Source organism: Coenobita brevimanus, chromosome 15, assembly GCF_032717465.1.
Source record: "Coenobita brevimanus isolate Jiangsu-jjx chromosome 15, ASM3271746v2, whole genome shotgun sequence".
NCBI lineage: Eukaryota > Metazoa > Arthropoda > Malacostraca > Decapoda > Coenobitidae > Coenobita > Coenobita brevimanus.
This window is the reverse complement of record NC_136968.1, coordinates 31415781-31437433: the sequence shown is the minus strand read 5'-3', so window position 1 is coordinate 31437433 and position 21653 is coordinate 31415781. Positions and strand designations below refer to the sequence as shown.

General features: G+C 47.7%; 1 protein-coding gene across 1 annotated transcript; it reads left to right on the top strand.

The window, feature by feature from the left end:
* The first annotated feature begins 1472 nt into the window (after positions 1-1472).
* LOC145390726 (uncharacterized) lies at positions 1473-20151 on the top strand. Its single transcript, XM_080265521.1, has 6 exons — positions 1473-1484; positions 14051-14290; positions 14464-14576; positions 14788-15109; positions 15517-16584; positions 20041-20151. The coding sequence occupies exons 1-6, from the start codon at positions 1473-1475 to the stop codon at positions 20149-20151; spliced, it is 1866 nt and encodes a 621-aa protein (XP_080121647.1).
* Positions 20152-21653: the final 1502 nt, after the last annotated feature.

Genomic DNA, 21653 nt, shown 5'->3' with positions numbered 1-21653 from the left:
CTGTTGTGGCCATGTCATGCTGAGAGGGTGGGGGCCCAGGAGGGAGCAACTGTATGTTGGACAATAACCGCCTTTCTGACCAAACAGTTTACGACATTCATCACAAGTGGTAAACTGTTTGGTCAGAAGGACAATATTTTCCTCTGTACACATTTCACACTTGAGTTCTGGAGACGGACGCCTTCACGTGGTGGGACTGATATTTCGGGAAGGTGGCAATACTTGACGCACGTAGAGTTGGGGATAAAAGTTTGCCTGATATTTCACCTCTTCTCAGTTTCCTGTGTTGGCTAAAATTCTAAAGATAAGAGAGGCTTGATGTTTCTCTGCCCACGGATGATTGTCTTTTGATACAATGCAATAGTGAAAGTGACACACAGGCCGTAAGTGCGAAGATGAAGTGAGACAGTACGCAGACTTTCGTCCCTGCATGTTAAGATGCTTCTTACGTAATTTTATAACCTCAAAAATATTATTTGTGCATCTCTTGGTATCTTATTTCCATGGAATCTCTGGTTTTATCTGGACATATTTCAGTTTAGCGCTATACTCGTATAACACAGGTCATTATCTAGTTGAGTCAAGAATGTGTCCTAAATAACAATGTCCATACAAGAGGCGGTATAAAACAGGGGAAACTGATAAATTTACTTTACACACAGAAAAGAAGTTTAATGGACAATTACTCGGCAGCTCACGTGGACTTAATAATATAAAACAGACCAACATATAACAAACTTTACTGAATATTTATAATGTTGAATGGAACTGGAACACCGGGACTGAGGACTATACAAAGCCATAATCACCAGTGTAATCAAACACTTTACTCTTTCAGTCTGATAATGTGGTGTTCATAATTCTTGCTACTCCCACACAATTTCACTCAGTTTAAGAGAGGCTTTTCAAACTGGAGGGGTCGTGTACATCCTTCTTTAACCCCTTCACTTCCAAGGGCTCTCCCAACCCGAGTAAAATGTCTAGAAATTGCAAGAATGAAACAAAACTATTTACATTTAAATAGGAAGGTACTGCTGATTTTTTTTTTTTTTACCTGCCAAGGATCTCTGACTCCTTTCAGCCCAACTCAAGGCCAGGTGTATTCAGACTCCAGGGTAGATATGCCTAGTAACCCCATTACAAACGCTCATCAAATTTCATGCAGCCACTACTTAATATTCAGGTTGCGAGAGTAGCCCAGTTCCATCAAAGGAAAACAAATCAACTACAGAGTTTGTTCACCTTGACGCTCTCATGGCTGCATTTGTTTTAGTGCAGCTAATACTGGATGCAGGCAAAGGAATGAGACCTGGCTTCGACCTCATGGCCTCAGCCTCGAAGTCACCTTTTCAAGACCACATTTTCAAGGCCTCGGCCTTGACCTCTAAAACTCGCTCTGACCTCGACGTCGTCCTCGAAGTCAAGCGAAAAGTGTAAAGGCCTCGTGATATTTCCTAAATAGGCTACACGTGATGGCGCCAGAGGTAACACACACACACATTATATATATATATATATATATATGTATATATATATATATATATATATATATATATGTATATATATATATGAGATAATAGTGACCTGAGGTAGGACTTAGATCAAATTCTGATTGCACTGGCCTAAAGCTGTCATATTTTTTCCCTGTATTACTAGTACCTTAGCATACAGGTAATATAATAGTTTATATACATATGCACAATACAAACGTTCTTAGTAGTTGTAGGAAGACAGTGTGTTGAGGAAAGGAAAAATAGCATAGGGAAATGACTAAGAAATGTGTGAATAGGGTGGGGATAAGGGTTTGGGTGCAGTTTGTAGGGATGCAGAATGGCTGTGTGTGTGGAAAGCGGGAGGGGTGAAAGGATGGGTGTGGAGGGAGCCCAGTAAAAGACACTCGTAAAGTTGTAAACGCTTGGACAGGTGATGAGAACAGTACTATATTCTATTTACCTTAACCTCGACCAGATTTTCGTCCATTTGCAGCTTATTTCATGTGGTTCAGTGGCAGAATAATACAGTGCTATGGCTCTACACCTTTTCCATATTATTTTTTCGTGACTAGCATCATACGAGTATTCTTGTTTTAATCCATTGTTACATCTCGGCATTCAAGATGGAGGGATATCAATTTTAGGCCAAGCTAGAGAAAAAATGGTATAACTCATTAGAAACACTGACTAGCGGTAAAGTAAGTGAGATGATGCAACATTTGTAACTTAGGAAGGCATTACTATATGACTATTAGATCAGATATTATAGACAGTCTTCTCTTATAGTTTCCTTGTTTTATTTTCATAGTGTACTATCACTAACAGAAGCTTGCTCGTAAGCGCCTAAATTTCTTATTTTCTGATACAGCACAAGAGAGAGAGAGAGAGAGAGAGAGAGAGAGAGAGAGAGAGAGAGAGAGAAATTTTCTTAGTCTACACCTGACTGGGCATTCAGCAGGAGCATCAAATTAACACACTGATACGTGATAGGCTATAACAATCACAAGCCTACTACTATTTCATCAATGAGGGAGAAACAAGTTTCTACATAATTTTCTGCCACACGTGGAAGGGAGGATTAATCCTCACAGCTGGATCGAATGAGATCATGTAGCCCTGCTATAATCACGGTCTATTCTTTAGACCTTGGCTATAGACATTTTCCAGTGACGTCACAGAAATAACGTGATTTTATTTATGACTCCATATTCACAGCAAACTCCTTGCAGTAATGGCGCTCCAGACAGAGCTGTCAGACTCTGATATATGCAGAAATCTGGATCAATGCCACCAAGATCTGTACAGGAACAAGATAAAGTGTTTGAGGCTGGATAGTTACACCATATCTAGGGAGAAATTTACCCGATTCAAGTACGGGAGACCCAAACCAGATCTCAGATATGGCGATCTCTACCACTATTTGGTGAACACCCCATGAAAGTTCACCAGGACATCCCTCAAGGTAAATATGTGTAGTACATCTAGCTGGAATTGACATACAGTACATGTAAATTGTCTTGGTAATCAGTAAATTATTGACGTGGGGCCAAGGGAGGATTGAGTACTTGATGAATGAGTGGAGGGAGGGGCGTGGGAGTGCGGGAAGGAGGTGGAGGGAGGGTGGGGGGTTTGAACGGCGGTGTGGGGTGGGGGGTGGCATTTAGGTTGGTTTGGGGGGTGGGGGGTGGCATTTAGGTTGGTTTGGGGGGTGGGGGGGTGGGGAGTGAGGGTGTGGGGGAGGGTTGGTGATGGGTGGTAAGGGGTGGGATGGGTAGCGGTGGAGGGGAAGGGGGTTGGGTGGTGGTGGGGGGTATTGTGGGGGGCTGGGGGGCTTGTGGAGGAGAGTTGGGGGATGTGGGGTTTGAAAGTGGGGGTAGGGGTGGTGGGGACGGTGGTGGGGTGGGGGTGGCGGTGGTGGGTCGGGGTGGTGGTGGGGGGTGTAGGTGGGGTGTGTGTGTGTGAGGTGGTTGGGTGTGTGTGTGTGAGGTGGTTGGGTGTGTGTGAGGTGGTTGGGTGGCGGATTGGGGGGATGGGGGTGGGGTTGGAGGGGGTGGGGGGTGGCTCACCTGATATGAAATGCCTGCTACAGACTCGCATGTAGGCCGTCGGCTGCCAATTCTTCCTCTTCACGGCAGCTCTCCACTTCTGTTGCCTTTCCTCATTGGCTGGAAACCGACAGAAGTTTACCCCACTTCCACTCTTCTGCCATGTCTTAAAGCCGAAGGCACAACAGTGGAATACTATTGTGGAATCAGCAATTCTCTCTCTCTAGACGTCCGACAATTTGCAGTCCAGTATGGTGTCATAAACAAAAGTCACATGACCCGTGACGTTACGCAGAAAAGATCTTTATTGACGGGAGAGCGCTACCCCTCTCATGCTAGCACGGCAGCCACCCGGGCAGGGCGTGAATTCTCGACCTCATTGTCTCAAGCCTGACATCCTACCACTGAGCTACCGCGCTCCCCTTCCACATGTGGAAAAAAGATACATAATCAACAATCATCGTAAATAACAAGTAAAACTCTGCTTTATAGTGGGTAACAGACAAACCAACAATGACACACACACACACACACACACACACACACACAGAGGCAGTCAAAGGAGGCAGACGTGCGACATCGGCGCTCCGTACCGGACCAACACGGCCAGTGGCATTACCTAAATTAGTATCTTTGAATGAGTCAAACTCTGTACCAGGTTAGACTAAATGATTTTTCATTATTAAAAGGAAAAAAAAAATAATATGTATAAACAAGACTTGTTCAAACAGAAAAAAAAGAACACGAGGAAAAAAAATGCGCTGAGTCAGCTGGGTTTGTTTAGACTACAGCAACACGGGGAAAGTGTACATACTCTGTAAGTACATACTCTGTTCTTTTAGTATTGCAAAATGGATACATACTTCAGTAAAACAAATTTGGAAAAGAAAAGGGATAAAAGTAAAAAGCAAAATGATGATTTCTACCAAGAACTGGTTGAAGTGGAGACTCACAATAGACTGGTTGAACGTGTACACAAACTAGAAATGGCTTTCAAAAATGAAATTGATGAAATAAAGAAGCAAATGCACTTGCAAAAGGAAGAGATAGAAAAAGTAGGAAGGGAGGCCAATAAGAAAGACACAACCATCAGTGAACTAACAATGGAATTGAGTACGCTTAGGAAGAAAGTGAGTGAAATGGGAAGTACAGTAATCAATCACGAGAGTGTTATGGAAGAGTTCAAAAATGACACAGAGACAATTAGGCAAGCAAGCAGTCTTATGGACCAGAGCAGTGATATTGAGGAGAAGATAACACAGGTGAATGAAGCTGTGCAAAGCTACAAAAAATGATGTAGAAACCACGTATGCTGAAATGGTGAAAGTAAAGAAAGACTTAGAAACAAGGGTGGAGGAAAAAAACATTAAAAAGGAAGTGAAAAGAATAATCCAAAACAATCCAAAGTTAGTCAGAGATTCAGTAGAGATAAACAAGTCTATAGTAATCACTGGTATAGAAGAGGAAGAAGTAAAAAACAAGATCACAAGAGACAAAAAGGATATGGCAAATGTAATGAGCTTACTGAAAGAAGTATCAGAGGAAATCAGTAGTAAAGACATAGAGGAACACAAAAGGTTAGGGAAATACGAGAAAAGCAAGACAAGACCTCTAAAGGTGACTTTCCAGAGTGTAAACACTGTGGAAGAGATACTAAAAAATGCAAAGAATCTTATGGAAAAAGAGGAGATCAAAAATGTTAGGATAAAAAGATGCCTAACACAAGAGGAACTGGAATTACTGAAAGAGAAAAGGGAGGAAGCAAAAACAAAAAATAAGGGAAGATCAGAAGAGGAGAAGAAGAAATTTTATTTACAAAGTAATAGGATTGCAGGTACGAAAGTGGTACACAAACAGGATGGAAGAAAAAGGAGGAAGGTAGTAGAACCATGTCATGACAAATATATAAACAAGATGATAAAGTTGATGTACTCAAATGTGGATGGAATGGTATCTAAATTACTAGAGATGAATGATTATGTCAGAGAAAATGAACCACAAATAATATGCCTAACTGAAACAAAATTAACACCAAGGATATCCAATGACATACTAAACTTAGAGGAATACAATATATGGAGAAGAGACAGAAACTAAAAAAAAAAAGAGGAGGAATTATAATATTAACTAAGAAAAATCTAAAAGTCAAGGAAATAAAACTAGATATACCATCACAAGTAGAACTGATTGCAGTAGAGATCGACACATCTGAAGGTAAAGTAATTGTAGCCAATTTGTACATGCCACCCAGATCAAACACATGGGAAAGAGACGAATATGAGGACCTGGCAGAGAGTACAATTCAGAGTATAAGTTCATTACTACATAAAATGGAAGAGAAATCGGAAAGAATTATACTAACTGGGGACTTCAATACAAATATAAATTGGAATACTCTAGATATAAATAGCCAAGAAAGCTATTGGGACCAAAAGCTCCTGGATCTCGTACAAGAGATTTTCTTAACGCAACATGTGAGGGAAACCACCAGAAAAAGAGGACTTGATGTACCTTCAGTGCTAGATCTAATATTTACTAGGCAAGAAAATGATTTTGACAGTTTAATATATCACCCTCCACTCGGCAAAAGCGATCATGCAGTACTAACTTATAACTTCAGGATAGCATATGACATAGTAAACACCAATTACAGTTACAAAAAGAGCCTAAACTATAAAAAGGGAAATTATCAAGACCTAAAGAAGTATTTCTTAGAAGTTGATTGGGAAAATGAGCTTAGAGGACAAGATTTAAATGCTGTATATAAAAAGTTCTGTGAACTTTATGAAATAGGAGTCCAGAAGTACATCCCACAGCACAAAGAAGCAGATAAGAAAATACAGAAATGGTTCAATACAGAATGTAAAAAAACAAAAGAAAGAAGAGATTTGTTGTGGAATAGATACAGAAGACATAATAGTGAAAGGGCGTATAATAATTACAAACGGGCAAGAAACGATTATACAAGAATAAGGAGGGAAGCCCAAAAACAGTTTGAGGAGGATATAATAAATAAAAGTAGTGATCAACCAAAGCTGTTTTACAGCTATATCAGAAGCAAAACCAAAGTAAAAGATATAATACAATCCATTACGGACGAGGGAATCACTTATGCACAAGAGAAAGATATTTGTGAAGCACTAAATAAGAATTTCCAATTAGTTTTTACAGAAGAAAAAAATTTTGAGAGGGACTATATGGAACACGCATGTCCACACATACTACCAGATATACAAATAGCAGAAAAAGTAATACAGGAGGAGTTAAGTAGATTAGACAGAGGAAAAGCAAGTGGTCCTGATGAAATTTCATGTTGGGTATTACGAGAATGTGCAAAGGAGTTAAGTAAACCATTATTTTTAATTTTCAAGAAATCCTTGAGTCAAGGTAAACTACCTGATATTTGGAAAAAAGCAAATATTGTCCCCTTATTCAAGAAAGGAAATAGACAAAATCCACTCAACTACCGACCAGTATCACTGACCAGTGTTGTAAGCAAGGTATTAGAAAAACTTATAAGAAAAGCTTGGGTAAATCATCTAGAAGAACATAGTATGATAACAGAAAGACAGTTTGGTTTCAGAAAAGGAAAATCATGTGTTACTAATCTGTTGAGCTACTATGACAGAGTAACAAACACAATACAGGAAAGGGAAGGATGAGTGGACAGTATCTATTTAGATTTCAAGAAAGCTTTTGACACAGTACCACACCAAAGACTTTTATGGAAACTGTACCATCAAGGAGGAATTCGAGGCAAACTGTTTAGTTGGATGCAAGACTTTCTCATAAAAAGAGAAATGAGGACAGTACTAAGAGGAAACTAATCATGGAAAGAAGTGACAAGTGGACTACCACAGGGTTCAGTGCTGGCACCAATCATGTTTTTAGTGTATATAAATGATATAAACAGTAACACTGGAAATGAGAGCTATCTGAATATGTTTGCAGATGATGCAAAAGTACAAAGGAGAATTACTAACACAGACTCTTGTAAAGAGCTACAAGAAGAATTAAATAACCTTCATGAATGGAGTAGTACATGGCAAATGGAATTCAACGTGGACAAGTGTCATGTAATCAAGTTTGGTAAAAGTGGAAAAAGACCTGACTGGGATTATAAGTTAGGAAATAAAACTCTATACACATCAGAAAGAGAGAAAGACCTAGGTGTGATTATCAATAACAGACTATCTCCGGCTGACCACATCAGCGAGAAGGTACGGAACATGTATACACTGCTTGCAAATATGAGAATAGCATTCACATACATAAATGAAGACATGCTAAGAAGGATAATAACATCATTCAATAGACCAACCCTGGAATATGCATCAGTAGTCTGGAGTCCTCATCTCAAAAAGCATATAGACAAGATTGAAAAAGTTCAAAGGGCCGCTACAAGATGGATACCAAGCTTAAGGGATCTAAGCTACGAAGAAAGATTAAATAAATTGAATCTACCAACACTACAGGAGAGAAGGAAAAGAGGTGACATGAAAATGCTATATAAGTGCATATCAGGAAAGGAGAAAATAGACATAAATGATTACTTAACATATGGAGAAGCATCAGCAAGAGGACACTGCAAAAAACTGCATAAGGAGAGGTGATAAAGACGTAAGGAAATTCAGTTCCCCAAACAGAGCAATTGATCAATGGAATGCAGTAGCGAATGAAATAGTGTGTGCCAAAACAATTCACAAATTTAAGGATATGTACGATAAATATGGTTTAAGACACGGGACAGTACGAGCTTGACTCATTCCTGTAAAGATACAATTAGGTAAGAATTAGGTAAGGTAGGTAAGAACACACACACACACACACACACACACACACACACACACACTATCTAACTACATATATGGACGCAAATTCCAGTATTTCATACTGTCACGGACACATAAAATGTAGACACGTGTACTGGATTAAAAAGTAGTATTTATCAGTAAAAGATGGTAGTTAATAAAAAGTAATCTATAAAATCCTTTGTTTATTTAGTTAAAATACATTTCTCAAAGGATCTTCAGTTATATGAAATTGTTTCTTAGTGGCTACGGGAAGAGGTGAGCTTCCTGTGACTGATAGATAGCCACTGACTTTGGCAAGTAATGCCCACTGAGGTATGTTTCCTTATGAAATGAAAAGTTGTTTGAAGCTTCAGATTTGACGTTTTGGTAATATGGAGAAGGTTGGCTTACTTGAAGCTTTTGATTCGTAATTAAGAATGGGGTTAGTTTCATATATCTCTTTAAATGTAGTCTGAATTTAAGGTATTTTTCTTTGGTCTTTCCTAATGTGAGGTCTTCCTTTTTGTTGGTGGAGAAGGGAGAAAGAGTGAGCAGATGGAGAGAACACTCTAAGGAACTGTTAAACATAGAGCATGTAGGTAAGGCTAATAAATGCACCTGGGACCCCCCCCCCAAAAAAAAAAAAAAAAAAAAAAAAAAGGAAAAAGGGGTGTTATAATCATACGGGCATTTGCTTTCTTAGTGTAATACGAAAAGCAGGAAGAGTTAGGGAAATAATTGAAGAATTAGTTGAAGAAGAACAGGGTGGTTTCAGCAAGGGAAGAGGTTGTGTAGATCAGATATTCATCCCAAGGTGGTTAGTTGAAAAGCTTCCAGAAAGAGGAAAAAAGTTGTATGCTGCCTCTATGGATTTGGAGAAAGCATATGGCACGTTGGACGGACAAGGAATGCGGAAATTATTAAAAATATATTGAGTTAATGGGAAGTTGCTAAATACCCTGAAAAGTATGTATGAGTGTGCTACGTCTGCAGTGCTTGGGAATGGTGAACTTTGTGAATTTTTGTCTAAATATTGGATTATAACAGTGATGTGACATGTCTCTATGGCTGTTCATTTTGTATATGGATGGAGTTATAAAAGATACAAGGTAGGGCAGTGATGTTGAAGCGGCCCTTATGAGAGAATGGACTGCGTTTGGAAACTGTTCTGTTGTCTGCAGATGTTACTGTATTGTTAAGTGAAGACAAAAGGGAACTGCAAAGCTAAGTGAATGAGTTTGGGAGTGTATGTAAGAAAAAGAATTTAAAAAGGTGATAGTTGGGAAGAGTAAAGTTGTGGTCTCCGACAGAAGTGAAATAACTGAATGCACTGTGAGGCTGGATGGTGAGGAAATGGTGAAGGGAGCAACAGAGAAGAAGGGTTGCTGGTTCATTGAAAGCTGTGATAAGAAATAGGGAAGTGAGCATGGAAGTAAAAAAGTCGTTGCATGACAGTATTGTAATACCAACTCTAACATTTGGAAGTGAAGCTTGGACCTTGTTGGAAGGACTCAGGTCAAGAGTGGGAGCAGGGGAAATGAGTTATTTGAATGGAGCATGTGGAGTTGCATAGAGGCAGACTGACAAATTAGGGAGTGAGGAAGCGTTGTGGTGTGGATCTGGATGTGATAGGAAGCATTTGGAGAAATATACTGAGGTGGTTTAGCCATGTGGAAAGGATGAAGAGTGAGAGTAACTAGGAGTGTATGTGAATAAGGTGGAGGGGGAAGAGGGATGGGGAGACCGAGAATGAGACGGAGGAATGGGAATGTACTGGTAGATGGGAGAGGCGGTGGCTCAATCGGTAGAGAGGTGGCCTGCAGTCCTACCGGACCCAGGTTCAAATCCCCGCTGGGGCAGGGAACAGTTCAGGGATTTGAATTTAATATAATCAGACTTTACTGATCTACCAGAAGACTCGCCGACATGTCGTAAAAATACCCCGCTAATACCAATACATCAGTCCTGTATGAGACAGCCCTAGCATGTATTCAGTATGGATGGTGGGTGTTAGCGCCGAAGTGGTGACGTGTAGAGGTGTATGTAAAATGCAGTATAGTGCCCCCGAAAACTCCCAGACACCCCCGCAAGGAGCCCACAGAGGAGCAACGACAGCGCACCGGGACTTGGAGCAACAACGGCATAAGTCAGCCCGGGCCACGCACCCCTATGACCCGGAACTCGCGCGCCGCCGCCATAGCAGGAATACTAGACTACCTTCCGGGCGAGCCTTCCCCAACCAGCTAAGGGGTTGAGCTGCCTATCCAGCCCCTGCCAGCACCCCGGAGACGGCCTGTAGCCACTCACCCCTCGCTAAGAAGACGGCCTGTAGCCACTCACCCCTCGCTAAGGAGATGGCCTGTAGCCACTCCCACCTTTGTCAGGAGGCGGCCTGTAGCTGCTCCGAAGGTGCCCTCCCTGAGATTGCCTGTAGCTGCTCAACCTTCCTGAAGGAGACGGCCTGTAGCCGCTCTGAGGGTAAGAAGGAGACAGCCTGTAGCTGCTCCCACCTTTGTCAGGAGACGGCCTTTAGCCGCTCCGTAGGTGTCCCCCCTGAGACAGCCTGTAGCCACTCAACCCTCCTGATGGAGACAGCCTGTAGCCACTCCAAAGGTGCCCTTGGGTCTGCTGGCAGCTGCCCATTCCCCAGGCCATGGCCAGTAGCCGGGCCTTGGTGAAGACCCGTAGCCACATCCCCAGGAAGCCACGGCCAGTAGCCGGGCCCTACGGCAGGAGACAGCCTGTAGCCGCGCCTTCATCTGAAGCTGATGCCTGTTCCCCAGCCCACAATCCAGAGGGAGTCTTGGGCATAGAGGAGTATTGGAGAGGCCCCATAGTTTCCCCTGGCCTCTGCTCCCTACAACTGGCTCTGGAGGAGACCCACCTGATGAAGCCCGACACAGACTGGTGCTGCAGCCCCTTCCTGTCGGCGCCGCCAAGCCCTTGGGACCACAGCCCTCAGGAACCCCAGACCGCCCCCAGGACTCCCGGGCGGGAACTCCCCACACCTCGACATCGGAGATCTTTATCCTCTGTCCGGAGCCTGAATGACAGATTCAGGCAATTGTTTGGCCCCAGCCCTGAGGGACGCACTCCTGTCCCCAGCCCTAAGAGCGCGGAACCCTTTGCCACCCACAGCCCTGGACGAGAACAGATGCCCTTGCGCATGATCCCGTGGCCTCTGGATACAGAGGCCCCCAGTGGTGCCCAGCCCCGTCAGTAGCGGAGCCGTGACGCCCCTCCACCCTTGCACCTGACCACCATGACACCCAGACCCGACAGGAGTGACAGTAATAGTGCGGTGTTTGGGATTAAGTGATGTAAAGGCAGAATAGTGAACTAACCCTCTAATGGAAGTCAGTAATAATACCAAAGTGGTGGGGTGAATAACAACTATGGTGAACAGTGTATGTGACCAAGGGATATAAAGACGGAGCAGTGAGCTACCCCTCTGATAGGAGTCAGTGATAATACCAAAGTGGTGGAGTGAGTGACAGCAACAGTATAAACACAAATATGGCCACCCAGTGAGAGTCGAGTCTAATGGGGTAAATACGCTTCCATCAGAAAATATCTCCTGATACTAAGGCCATAATCAGACCCCAGTGCCAAAGCAACACTCCCCTGTAGGAAATAACCTTGGTAACTCCACGAGTATAGAAAACCCAGACTTCCCCTAATTAAGAACACTCTGCCTCAAGTGCTATTCACTGTGACCCAAGCAGTATCCTGAGTGATACTGACAACCATATCTAGACAAGAGTTTGTAATTGCCGAGTGTGCTTGTGTCTGTAACATCTACTTGTTCCCCTGTCCAACTAAGTAATACACATGTAAGGTTGTTGTCTGGAGTTTTTGTGTCCTACCTCTCTCTTCTTTGTCTAAGACCCCGGTCTAGAAAGAGAGCCCTGCTATACACTAGGCGTTTACGGGATGGGAAGCCGAACCTAACACACCTAGCATTACACTGGTGGACAGCGGTGGTTCTTGACCGGGGCATATGAGAGACGAAATCATGAAATACTGGAAAAATGGCAACCAAACCGCACATGCAATTACCTAAGTTCGACCCTGAACAGTATGATGTTCACACATACCTGGCAATTATTAAACCTTTGCTAGATATCGGTTTCGAGGATGACAAACAAAAAATTGCAGTTACACTCCCACTACTGGGCAAAGTGGCAGCTAATATAACACCCAAAATCGTCCCGGGGCTCACCTGGCAGAATTTCACGAGATTCGTGATCCAAGCCAGCACCCCATCACTAGGGAAAGTGGTGGCACTATCCCAACTGGATAGTCTAACCTTCGATGAAAACTTAGACGATACCTTAATCCGGGCAATATGCCTGGTCACTGCTGCCTACCTGGAGGAAGATGTTGAAACCCGGGAGCAATACACCTTTAACACTTTCCTGAGTGTGCTCCCCAGTATAGTCAGAGAGCACTTTACGATCCATGACCCGACTGGAAACATGGATAAGGACGTCCAACTGATACGGCGCCTCCTGACCTCCTGCCCTGCACCCCAGCAAATCAACATGGTATGGAAGTTTCCCACCAAGATTCCGGCTTGCCCAGTCAAGTCACGTCTGCCTATGCCCCGTACCAGCCCCACCCCAGCACGCAACCTGCCCAGGGCACACCCCACCCACCAGCACCCCGCCCACAGGGAAAACCCCAACCTCATCTTAGTGAATCCCTGGGAATTCTCTGAGTGTAGCTCCAGGTGCCCACTGCACGACATCAGAGATCAGTTGAAAGCTGCATGACGGAAAACTGCCACCCCAGGCCAATGCAAAGTTTTCTCTCTAGAGGATGAGGTAACGAAGGACGAACCTGCACCTGTGGAGGAGACCGACCCCGGGGAACAGGAGCTGGAGCAAGAAGGAGGAGGCCCCAGACAGTTGGATTTTTAGGCCCGCCCCCGCACCTTCCCATGGTGGTGGAGGCCATTTCCCCCAAATATCATCCCTCAGTGTACCACAAGATGAAACTGAACGGAGTGAAAGCCGGACGTCTGGTCGATACGGGAGCGGCCAGATCCTGCATTTATAGCCACTACTTCTCTCATCACAAATCGACCTTTGGCCTGCTCCATCCAACAGCTACTTACCTTGTGGATGTGGGGAATGGCCCCCTGCCCATCCGTGGGGAAACACGGGCCCTGAGAGTCGACACCCACCAACCGGTGTCAACCCAACATCAGTGCATAATATTAAACTCTTCCTGCCGCAGTACGACAGATACCTGGGGTTGGACCTGTTGCAGAAGTTAGGAGCCACCATAGATTGCAGCAACAGACAACTCCAGTTCCATAAACTACCCGACCCCCCCCCCCGGGCCGTCTGCACCTGGATGCCACAGCCCCGGCTGGAAGACTCTGCCCCCCCTCCTTCCCCCCTCCCCCTCTCTTTTCCTGCCACCATTTCCTCCTCTGTCATCATTCCCCCCCACCATGAAGCCTGGGTGCCCCTTAACCGGCCCTCCAGCCCTTCCGTCCTATTCTCCCCACTCCTGCCGCCTGGAACCCTCGGTCTGCCTTCTGCCCCCAACTTTCCTTCCCCTGCATCATACGGCAGTCCAGATTGCCAACCTCGCCCCTCACCCTCCCTAAAGGGCTCATATTCGGAGAGATGGAGGAAGCCAAGCCCTGCGCCCCTTCCCCTTCCCCGCCCCTCTGCCCCCTATACCCGACCATCTCTCCGCTTACCAGTCAGACACCCTCCGCTGCCCACTCCTGGATTTCCAGGATCTGTTCGTGGCAGGACCAGCTGACATTGGACACACCACCTACCTGGCTCACGAGATTCATACGACGGGCCTGCCGATCCGACAGCCATCCCGACGGAAGAACCCCAAACAGCGGGAAGAGGAAGACCGCCAGGTGCAGGAGATGACCAAAGCCAGCGTCGTCTCCCCCTCCACCAGCCCCTGGTCCTCCCCCATTGTCCTCGTGAAAAAAAGAAAGAAATGGATGGTGTGATGCGGTTCTGTGTCGACTTCCGCCAGCTTAACGACCTAACTACCAAAGACACTACTCCACTCCCATGTATAGACGATTCCCCGGATTCCCTGTATGGAGTCTCCTGGTTCTCTACCCTCAACCTCCAGTCAGGGTATTGGCAGGTCCCCATGCACCAGGACAGAGGCAACACTGCTTTCTCGACCAGCAACGGGAAACATTATGAGTTTAATGTTCTGCCGTTCAGCCTCTGCAACGCCCCCGCCACCTTCTCCAGGTTAATGGAATCCATCCTCAGGGGTCTCACATGGGAGATCTGTCTCGCGTACTTGGACGACGTCATCGTTTTCAGCCAGACCTGGGCCGACCACCTGCAGCGCCTCCGCCGGGTTTTTACCAGGAACCGATAGGCAGGCCCCAAACTCCGGCCCACCAAGTGTGTCCTGGCCACCAGAACTGTCTCATTCCTGGGGCATGTTATCTCCCAGGGAGGCATATCTCCCGACCAAGACACTCCGCGCCATCGCAGACATACCCCCACCACAGGACGTTCATGGGATCCGGGACTTCCTCGGCTTGACATCCTATTACCGCCATTTCATGAAGGGGTTTGCCTACATTACTAAACCACTCCACGACCTTACCCGTAAGGGGGAACCATTCCTCTGGATGGATGAGAGACGAGCCACCTTCCAACAGCTTAAAGATAAGCTTGTTTCCGCCCCCATCGTGGCCTTTCCCGACTATGCCCTTCCGTTCCAGCTCTATACCGATGTCTCCCTCCTTGCCATCGGTGCTGTGCTAGCGCAAGTCCAAGAGGGCCGCGAACACATCATCGCCTGTGCCAGCCGTACCCTAAATCAGGCGGAGAAAAATTATGCCGCCACCAAGAGACAGTGCTTGGGCATCATCTGGGCACTTGAGCACTTCCGGGCATACCTCTCCGGGACCCAAGTCACTATCATTACAGACCACCAGTCCCTCCAGTGGTTACGACAGTCTGACACAACGCCCAGCCCATCCGATGGCACGAAACCCTGGAGGAATTCAATTACAAAATCTTGTACCACCCCGGCAAACTCCATACCAACGTGGACGCCCTCTCTCGGCTCTCCATCCACGCCTCCCAGTCGGAGCCAGACCTCCTCCAACAGTGGCATTGCAAGGAATGGCCCCCTTGAATCCCCCAGCGCCTTTTCAAAAAATTGTATCGCCAGGGCGACCACCTCCTGACCTCGTCAGGCCATATCCTCCTAGCCCCTGGCACCGCCCTCGACGCCCTACGACACCTGCACACCCACAATGGCATTCACCTGGGTACAAAAAAACTACTGCAGGTCTTCAGTGACACCTACTGGGTGCCAAATCCTTCCATCCTTGCCAAGGAAATTATCCAAACCTGCCATGCCTGTGCCCTTGGTAAAGACATCACCCATATCGCAGGTCCGTTGGGCCATATCATCGCCCACAAACGTTGGCAGCTGTTAGCGATTGATGTGGTGGGACCATTACCTCCAAAATCGGGCTATACAGTAGGTACGTTACCACTTTCATTGACACGTACTCCAAATTCGTTGTGGCCTGCCCAGCGAAGGAACACCATGCTGTCGCAGTGGCAGACGCCCTCCTTCGGCACGCATTCCCCTACTTTGGCATCACGCAAGCGATCCACTCAAGATTACGCACCCGAATTCACCAGTAAGATCTGGGAGGAGCTGGCCCATATCTTCGGGTATAACATCTCCCACTCCTCCCCCTACTGGCCACAAGGAAATGCCGTATGCAAGCGCAGCCATCGCACATTTATGAATCAGCTCTGCACTAGAATAGAAGCCACTAAGAACGATGACTGGCCCGCCCATGTAAAAATCGTACAATGGGGCATCAACTCCTACCCCCGAGAGGATGGAATTTCACCATATGAGCGAGTGTTCAGGGAAACACCCCTCCTTCTGCCCCTTCAGCAGCATTTGCAACCCCCCAACTCCACCCCCACAACAGACCCACTACACCATCTCAAATGCCGCTTGACCCACCTCCAACACAACCTGGACCTCAGCCCCGACATTGCCTCCAACCCCTATAAGGCGGGTGACAAGATTATGATAGCCCAACTCCCCACCCCCCACAAGCTTGCGCCACACTTCATGGGACCCCACACCATCATCGGCGTCCCTAACCCCTATCAGGTCACCGTCGACTACAACGGCACTCCTGGCACCCTCCGAAACCGGCATGTGTGCTCCTTCCGCACTCCTGCCCCCACCGCCCCAGCCCTGCGTCATGTCCCACCCTCTACTCCCGCGCCACCCCCTCCTGCCACCTATGACTGCTACATCTCCTCCTCCCCATCCACCTCTCCCACCCCCTCCCCCACTGCTTCCATCTCGCCTTCCGACACGCCGCATCACACCTCACCTGACAACCCACTGACACCACCAACACCCAGCCACTCCCCCGCCTCTTCCCTACCCACCACCCCCTCCCCCACGCCCAGCACCATGTGTCCCGCCCCCACCCCCACGTCCGTACCCCAGCTACCACCCACCATTGCCCCCACATCTTCCAGCCCACCGCCCACACACGCCCCCACCTCCACCTGCACCACCCCCAGCCCCACGACACCACTACTCACTCACCCCACTCCCCGCTCCCCATGCTGTGCTGCCAACACCCCTACCACCCCTCACCCGCCCTTATGTGCCCCACACACTTCACACACACGCCAACCCTGCACACCTACATCACCACCCACACTCACCCTCAAAACAACTATCACACGCTCCGGGCGCCTCTCCTGCCCACCCGGCCGATACACCCACTCTCCCACCCCACCTGCCTCGCTGCAAAATCACACCCCTACCCCTGCCCTAAACCATCTCACACTCATGATACACCAAGCACAAATCCTGGCCACCTACACTCCCCAGAGACGCTACGCTGCATTACCCAAACATAAAACCCCAAACTCACCATCCATCTCCAGCTTTCAACACTACCCCACACCAAGGACAACAACTACCACCACGAAAATAGGGCGAGCTGTATGGGCACCGTCCCTTGGATGTAACCAGAGAGTTCGAGGACCACACCACCTCCTGCAACTCCTCCGTTCCTCCACTGCCTCATCCACCCTCTTCCTCACATGCAATGAAGAACAAGACGAAAACTCCACCACCACAGCCTGGCACACCCTCCTCCAACACCTACAGCCAGTCTACACCACCTTCGACACCAAAGTTTACCACCTCCAGTCACAGGGATGTGACTTTTACCCAGCAGACGGTGGTAAAATACAGTATAGTGCCCCCGAAAATGCCCAGACACCCCCACAAGGAGCCCACAGAGGAGCAATGACAGCGCACCGGGACTCGGAGCAACAACGGCATAAGTCAGCCCGGGCCGAGCGCCTCTATGACCTGGAACTCGCGCGCCACCACCATAACAGAAATACTAGACTACCTTCTGGGTGAGCCTTCCCCAACCAGCTAAGGGGTGGAGCTGCCTATCCAGCCCCTGCCAGCACCTTAGAGACGGGCCTGTAGCTGCTCACCCCTTGCTAAGGAGACAGCCTGTAGCCGCTCCCGCCATAGTCAGGAGACGGCCTGTAGCCGTTCTGAAGGTGTCTTCCTTGAGACGGCCTGTAGCCGCTCGCCCCTCGCTAAGGAGATGGCCTGTAGCCACTCTGAGGGTAATAAGAAGACGGCCTGTAGCCGCTCCTGCCTTCGTCAGGAGACGGCCTGTAGCTGCCCTGAAGGTGTCCTTCCTGAGACGGCCTGTAGCCGCTCAACCCTCCTGAAGGAGACGGCCTGTAGCCGCTCTGGCCTTCGTCAGGAGATAGCCTGTAGCCACCCTGATGGTGCCTCCCCTGAGATGGCCTGTAGCCGCTCGCCCCTCCTGAAGGAGATGGCCTCTAACCACTCTGAGGGTAATAAGGAGACTACCTGTAGCCACTCAACCCTCCTGCAGGAGACGGCCTGTAGCTGCTCCCGCCTTTGTCAGGAGACGGCCCGTAGCCGCTCAACCCTCCCGAAGGAGATGACCTGTAGCCACTCCCGCCTTCGTCAGGAGACGGCCTGTAGCCGATCCGAAGGTGCCCTCCCTGAGACAGCCTGTAGCTGCTCACCCCTCCTGAACGAGATGTCCTGTAGCTGCTCTAAGGGTAAGAAGGAGACGGCCTGTAGCTGCTCTTGCCTTCATCAGGAGACAGCCTGTAGCTGCTCCGAAGGTGTTCTTGGGTCTGCTGGCAGCTGCCCACTTCCCCAGGCCACGGCCAGTAGCTGGGCTTTGGCGACAGCCCGTAGCTGCGCCCCCAGGAAGCCACGGCCAGTAGCCAGGCCCTACGGCAGGAGACAGCCTGAAGCTGCTCCTCCGTCTGAAGCTGATGCCTGTTCTCCGGCCCACGACCCAGAGGGAGTCTCGGGCCTAGAGGATTATTGGAGAGGCCCCATAGTCTCCCCCGGCTTCTGCTTCCTACAACCGGCTCTGGAGGAGACCCACCTGATGGACCCCAACGCAGACCGGTGCCGCAGCCCCTTCCTGTCGGCGCCGCCAAGCCCTGGGGACCACAGCCCTCGGGAACCCCAGACCGCCCCCAGGACTCCCAGGCGGGAACTCCCCACACCTCGACGTTGGAGATCTTCGTCCTTCGTCAGGAGCCTGAACGACAGATTCAGGAAATTCCCAATGTCACTAACCAAGGAAAAACTGCCACTCTTCACCAGATTTTTTAATTATCGACATCAAAGTCCGTCTACTAAACTCGTTCACTTTATGTGCCCTCTGTGTCACTAAAAGGGAGAAATTATAACAACATTATTTTAGTCACTGCTACAAGGAAGAGACCCTGTATTATAGTCAAGGAAAATAAAGAAATGGTGGGCTGAGTCTACCATCTTGGTTTGGGGACGGTTATTATTCTTTCCCTCCTTAAATATCGATAAGCTTTATGTTATATCCATTTCATGTATGTGTCAATCAAAACAAAATAAACAGTGTTATGAGAAACATGTAACGATTCTTCATTAAGAAATATTAGCACGACACGGCTGAAGATCGTACGTTAGGATTATAAACAATAATAAACTCACGTGTGTCAACCGCCCCGCTGGACCTACTGTACAAAGATCATGGAAAACCGTTGCAGAGAAAAATGGACAGTGCCTAGACTGAAGTATTTCCTGAAGTCTAGAGGAATACCCTGTTCAGGGTACACCACTGGTGTGTTGTTTTGAGCTTTTGTACGGAATTTTGGAGCCCTCGGCATCGTCGGATTTCGGCCGACGGTCTCGTCTCTGCACGATTTCGGCTTTAAACATTGTACAATTATCATATGAAAAACTTTGTAGATATTCTTCAGCATTTTGGAGATGAAGCATTGTACTTTTAGAAAGCTAAATTATATGGGTTTCAAACAAAATGTGCACCTAGAGACTTGTAAATATGTGATGAATGCTGTCACACCCGGTGTGCTTTCACGGCTTCTATAGTAAGGTTTTCCTGCATTTACCGCATTAAATTATATTTAGGAAATTAGTATAACTACTAAAGAATAATATCATGAAGACCTTACGTACAGTATATCATTAAATATCACGGGAGAGATTTTTAAAGATATGCAATATCAGTGGTCTCCCATGAGTAGCCCGACTTCCATATTGAACTAACTGGCGATCAATGGCAACTCTTGAGTTAGTGACGGTGACAGCCCTGAGGGCCGCACTTATGTCCCCAGCCCTAAGAGTGTGGGACCTTTCGTCACCCACAGCCCTGGACGAGAACAGATGCCCCTGCGCGTGATCCCATGGCCTCTGGATACAGAAGCCCCCGGTGGTGCCCAGCCCCATCAGTAGCGGAGCCGTGACGCCCCTCCGCCCGTGCACCTGACCACCACGACGCCCAGACCTGACAGGAGTGACAGTAATAGTGCAGTATTTGGGATCAAGTGATGTAAAGGCAGAATAGTGAACTAACCCTCTAATGGAAGTCAGTAATAATACCAAAGTGGTGAAGTGAGTAACAACTACGGTGAACAGTGTATGTGACCAAAGGATATAAAGATGGAGCAGTGAGCTACCCCTCTGATAGGAGTCAGTGATAATACCAAAGTGGTGGAGTGAGTGACAGCAACAGTATAAGCACAAATACGGCCATCCAGTGAGAGTCAAGTCTAACGGGGTAAATACGCTATCATCGGAAAATATCTCCTAAGACTGTAATGCTAGGTGTTTTCAGCTCGGCTTTCCATTCCTTAAGCACCTAACGTGTAGCGGGGCTCTCTTTCGAGACTGGGGCTTAGACAAATAAGAGAGAGGCAGGACACAAAAACTCCAGGCAATAACCTTACACATGTACTACTCAGCCAGACAGGTGAATCAGCAGATGTTACAAACACAATATTCTGAGTGATCATAAACTCTTATAGCTGGATAGGGTTAATAGTATCTCGCAGGATACTGTTTGGGAATATAGTGAATACAAGACTCGAGGCGAGTGGAGAGGCTAGAACTATTTCTCACAAAGAAGGGGGGGGGGTGTAAGGCACTGGGGTCTAATTATGATTACAGTAGTATGAGCCAGAGTTCAAGGGTAGCTTGTTCACTTTAATATGTTCCACTCGTAGAATGCTTTTACTCAATTATTCTTACTTCTTCACTGCTTTGGGATTATCATATTACTGTGGGGTAGCTCACTGTATCTACTCGTCCTTTCTAACATTTGGATCTATCACTGTTAATTTACTACTCCGCCTCGTCACTGCTCGGACACTATTATTATACAGTCTCAGTCACTATGGTTCCTCTGCCGCCAAGGGTGCGGCTGAGGGGCCACGCAACTCTGCTACTGACGGGGCTGGGCACCACCAGTAATCTCCGTGCTCAGGGGGCACGGGATCATGCACAGGGGCGTCTGCTCTCGTCCGGAGCTATTGGTGGCGAAGGGGCTCGAACTCTCAGGGCTGGGGACAGGAGTGCGGCCCTCAGGACTGAGGCTGAACAATTGCCTAAATCAGTCGTTCAGGCTCCTGACAGAGGGGGAGGTCTTCCGCCGTCGAGGTGTGGGGAGTTCCCGCCTGGGCGTTCTGGGGAGGGTCTGGGGTTCCCAAGGACTGCGGTCCTCAGGGCTGGGCGGCGCCGACAGGAGGGGGTTGCGGCACCTGTCTGCTTCAGGGTCCATCAGGTGGGTCTCCTCTAGAGCCAGTCCTAGGGAGCGGAGGCCAGGGGAGACTATAGGGCCTCTCCAATATTCCTCTACACCCTCTGTGCTGGGGGTCGTGGAACAGGCGTCAAGCTTAGGTGGCGGGGCGGCTCTCGGCCACTTCCTGCCATAAGGCCTGGCTACTGGCTGTGGCTTC

Bases quoted from the DNA above. Each gene is read 5' to 3' on its own strand.
- LOC145390726 (XM_080265521.1), top strand. The intron at 14,577-14,787 runs GTTAATGGAATC...GTTATCTCCCAG, and splicing joins GCCCCCGCCACCTTCTCCAG to GGAGGCATATCTCCCGACCA. The intron at 15,110-15,516 runs GTCCAAGAGGGC...TTGTATCGCCAG, and splicing joins TCGGTGCTGTGCTAGCGCAA to GGCGACCACCTCCTGACCTC.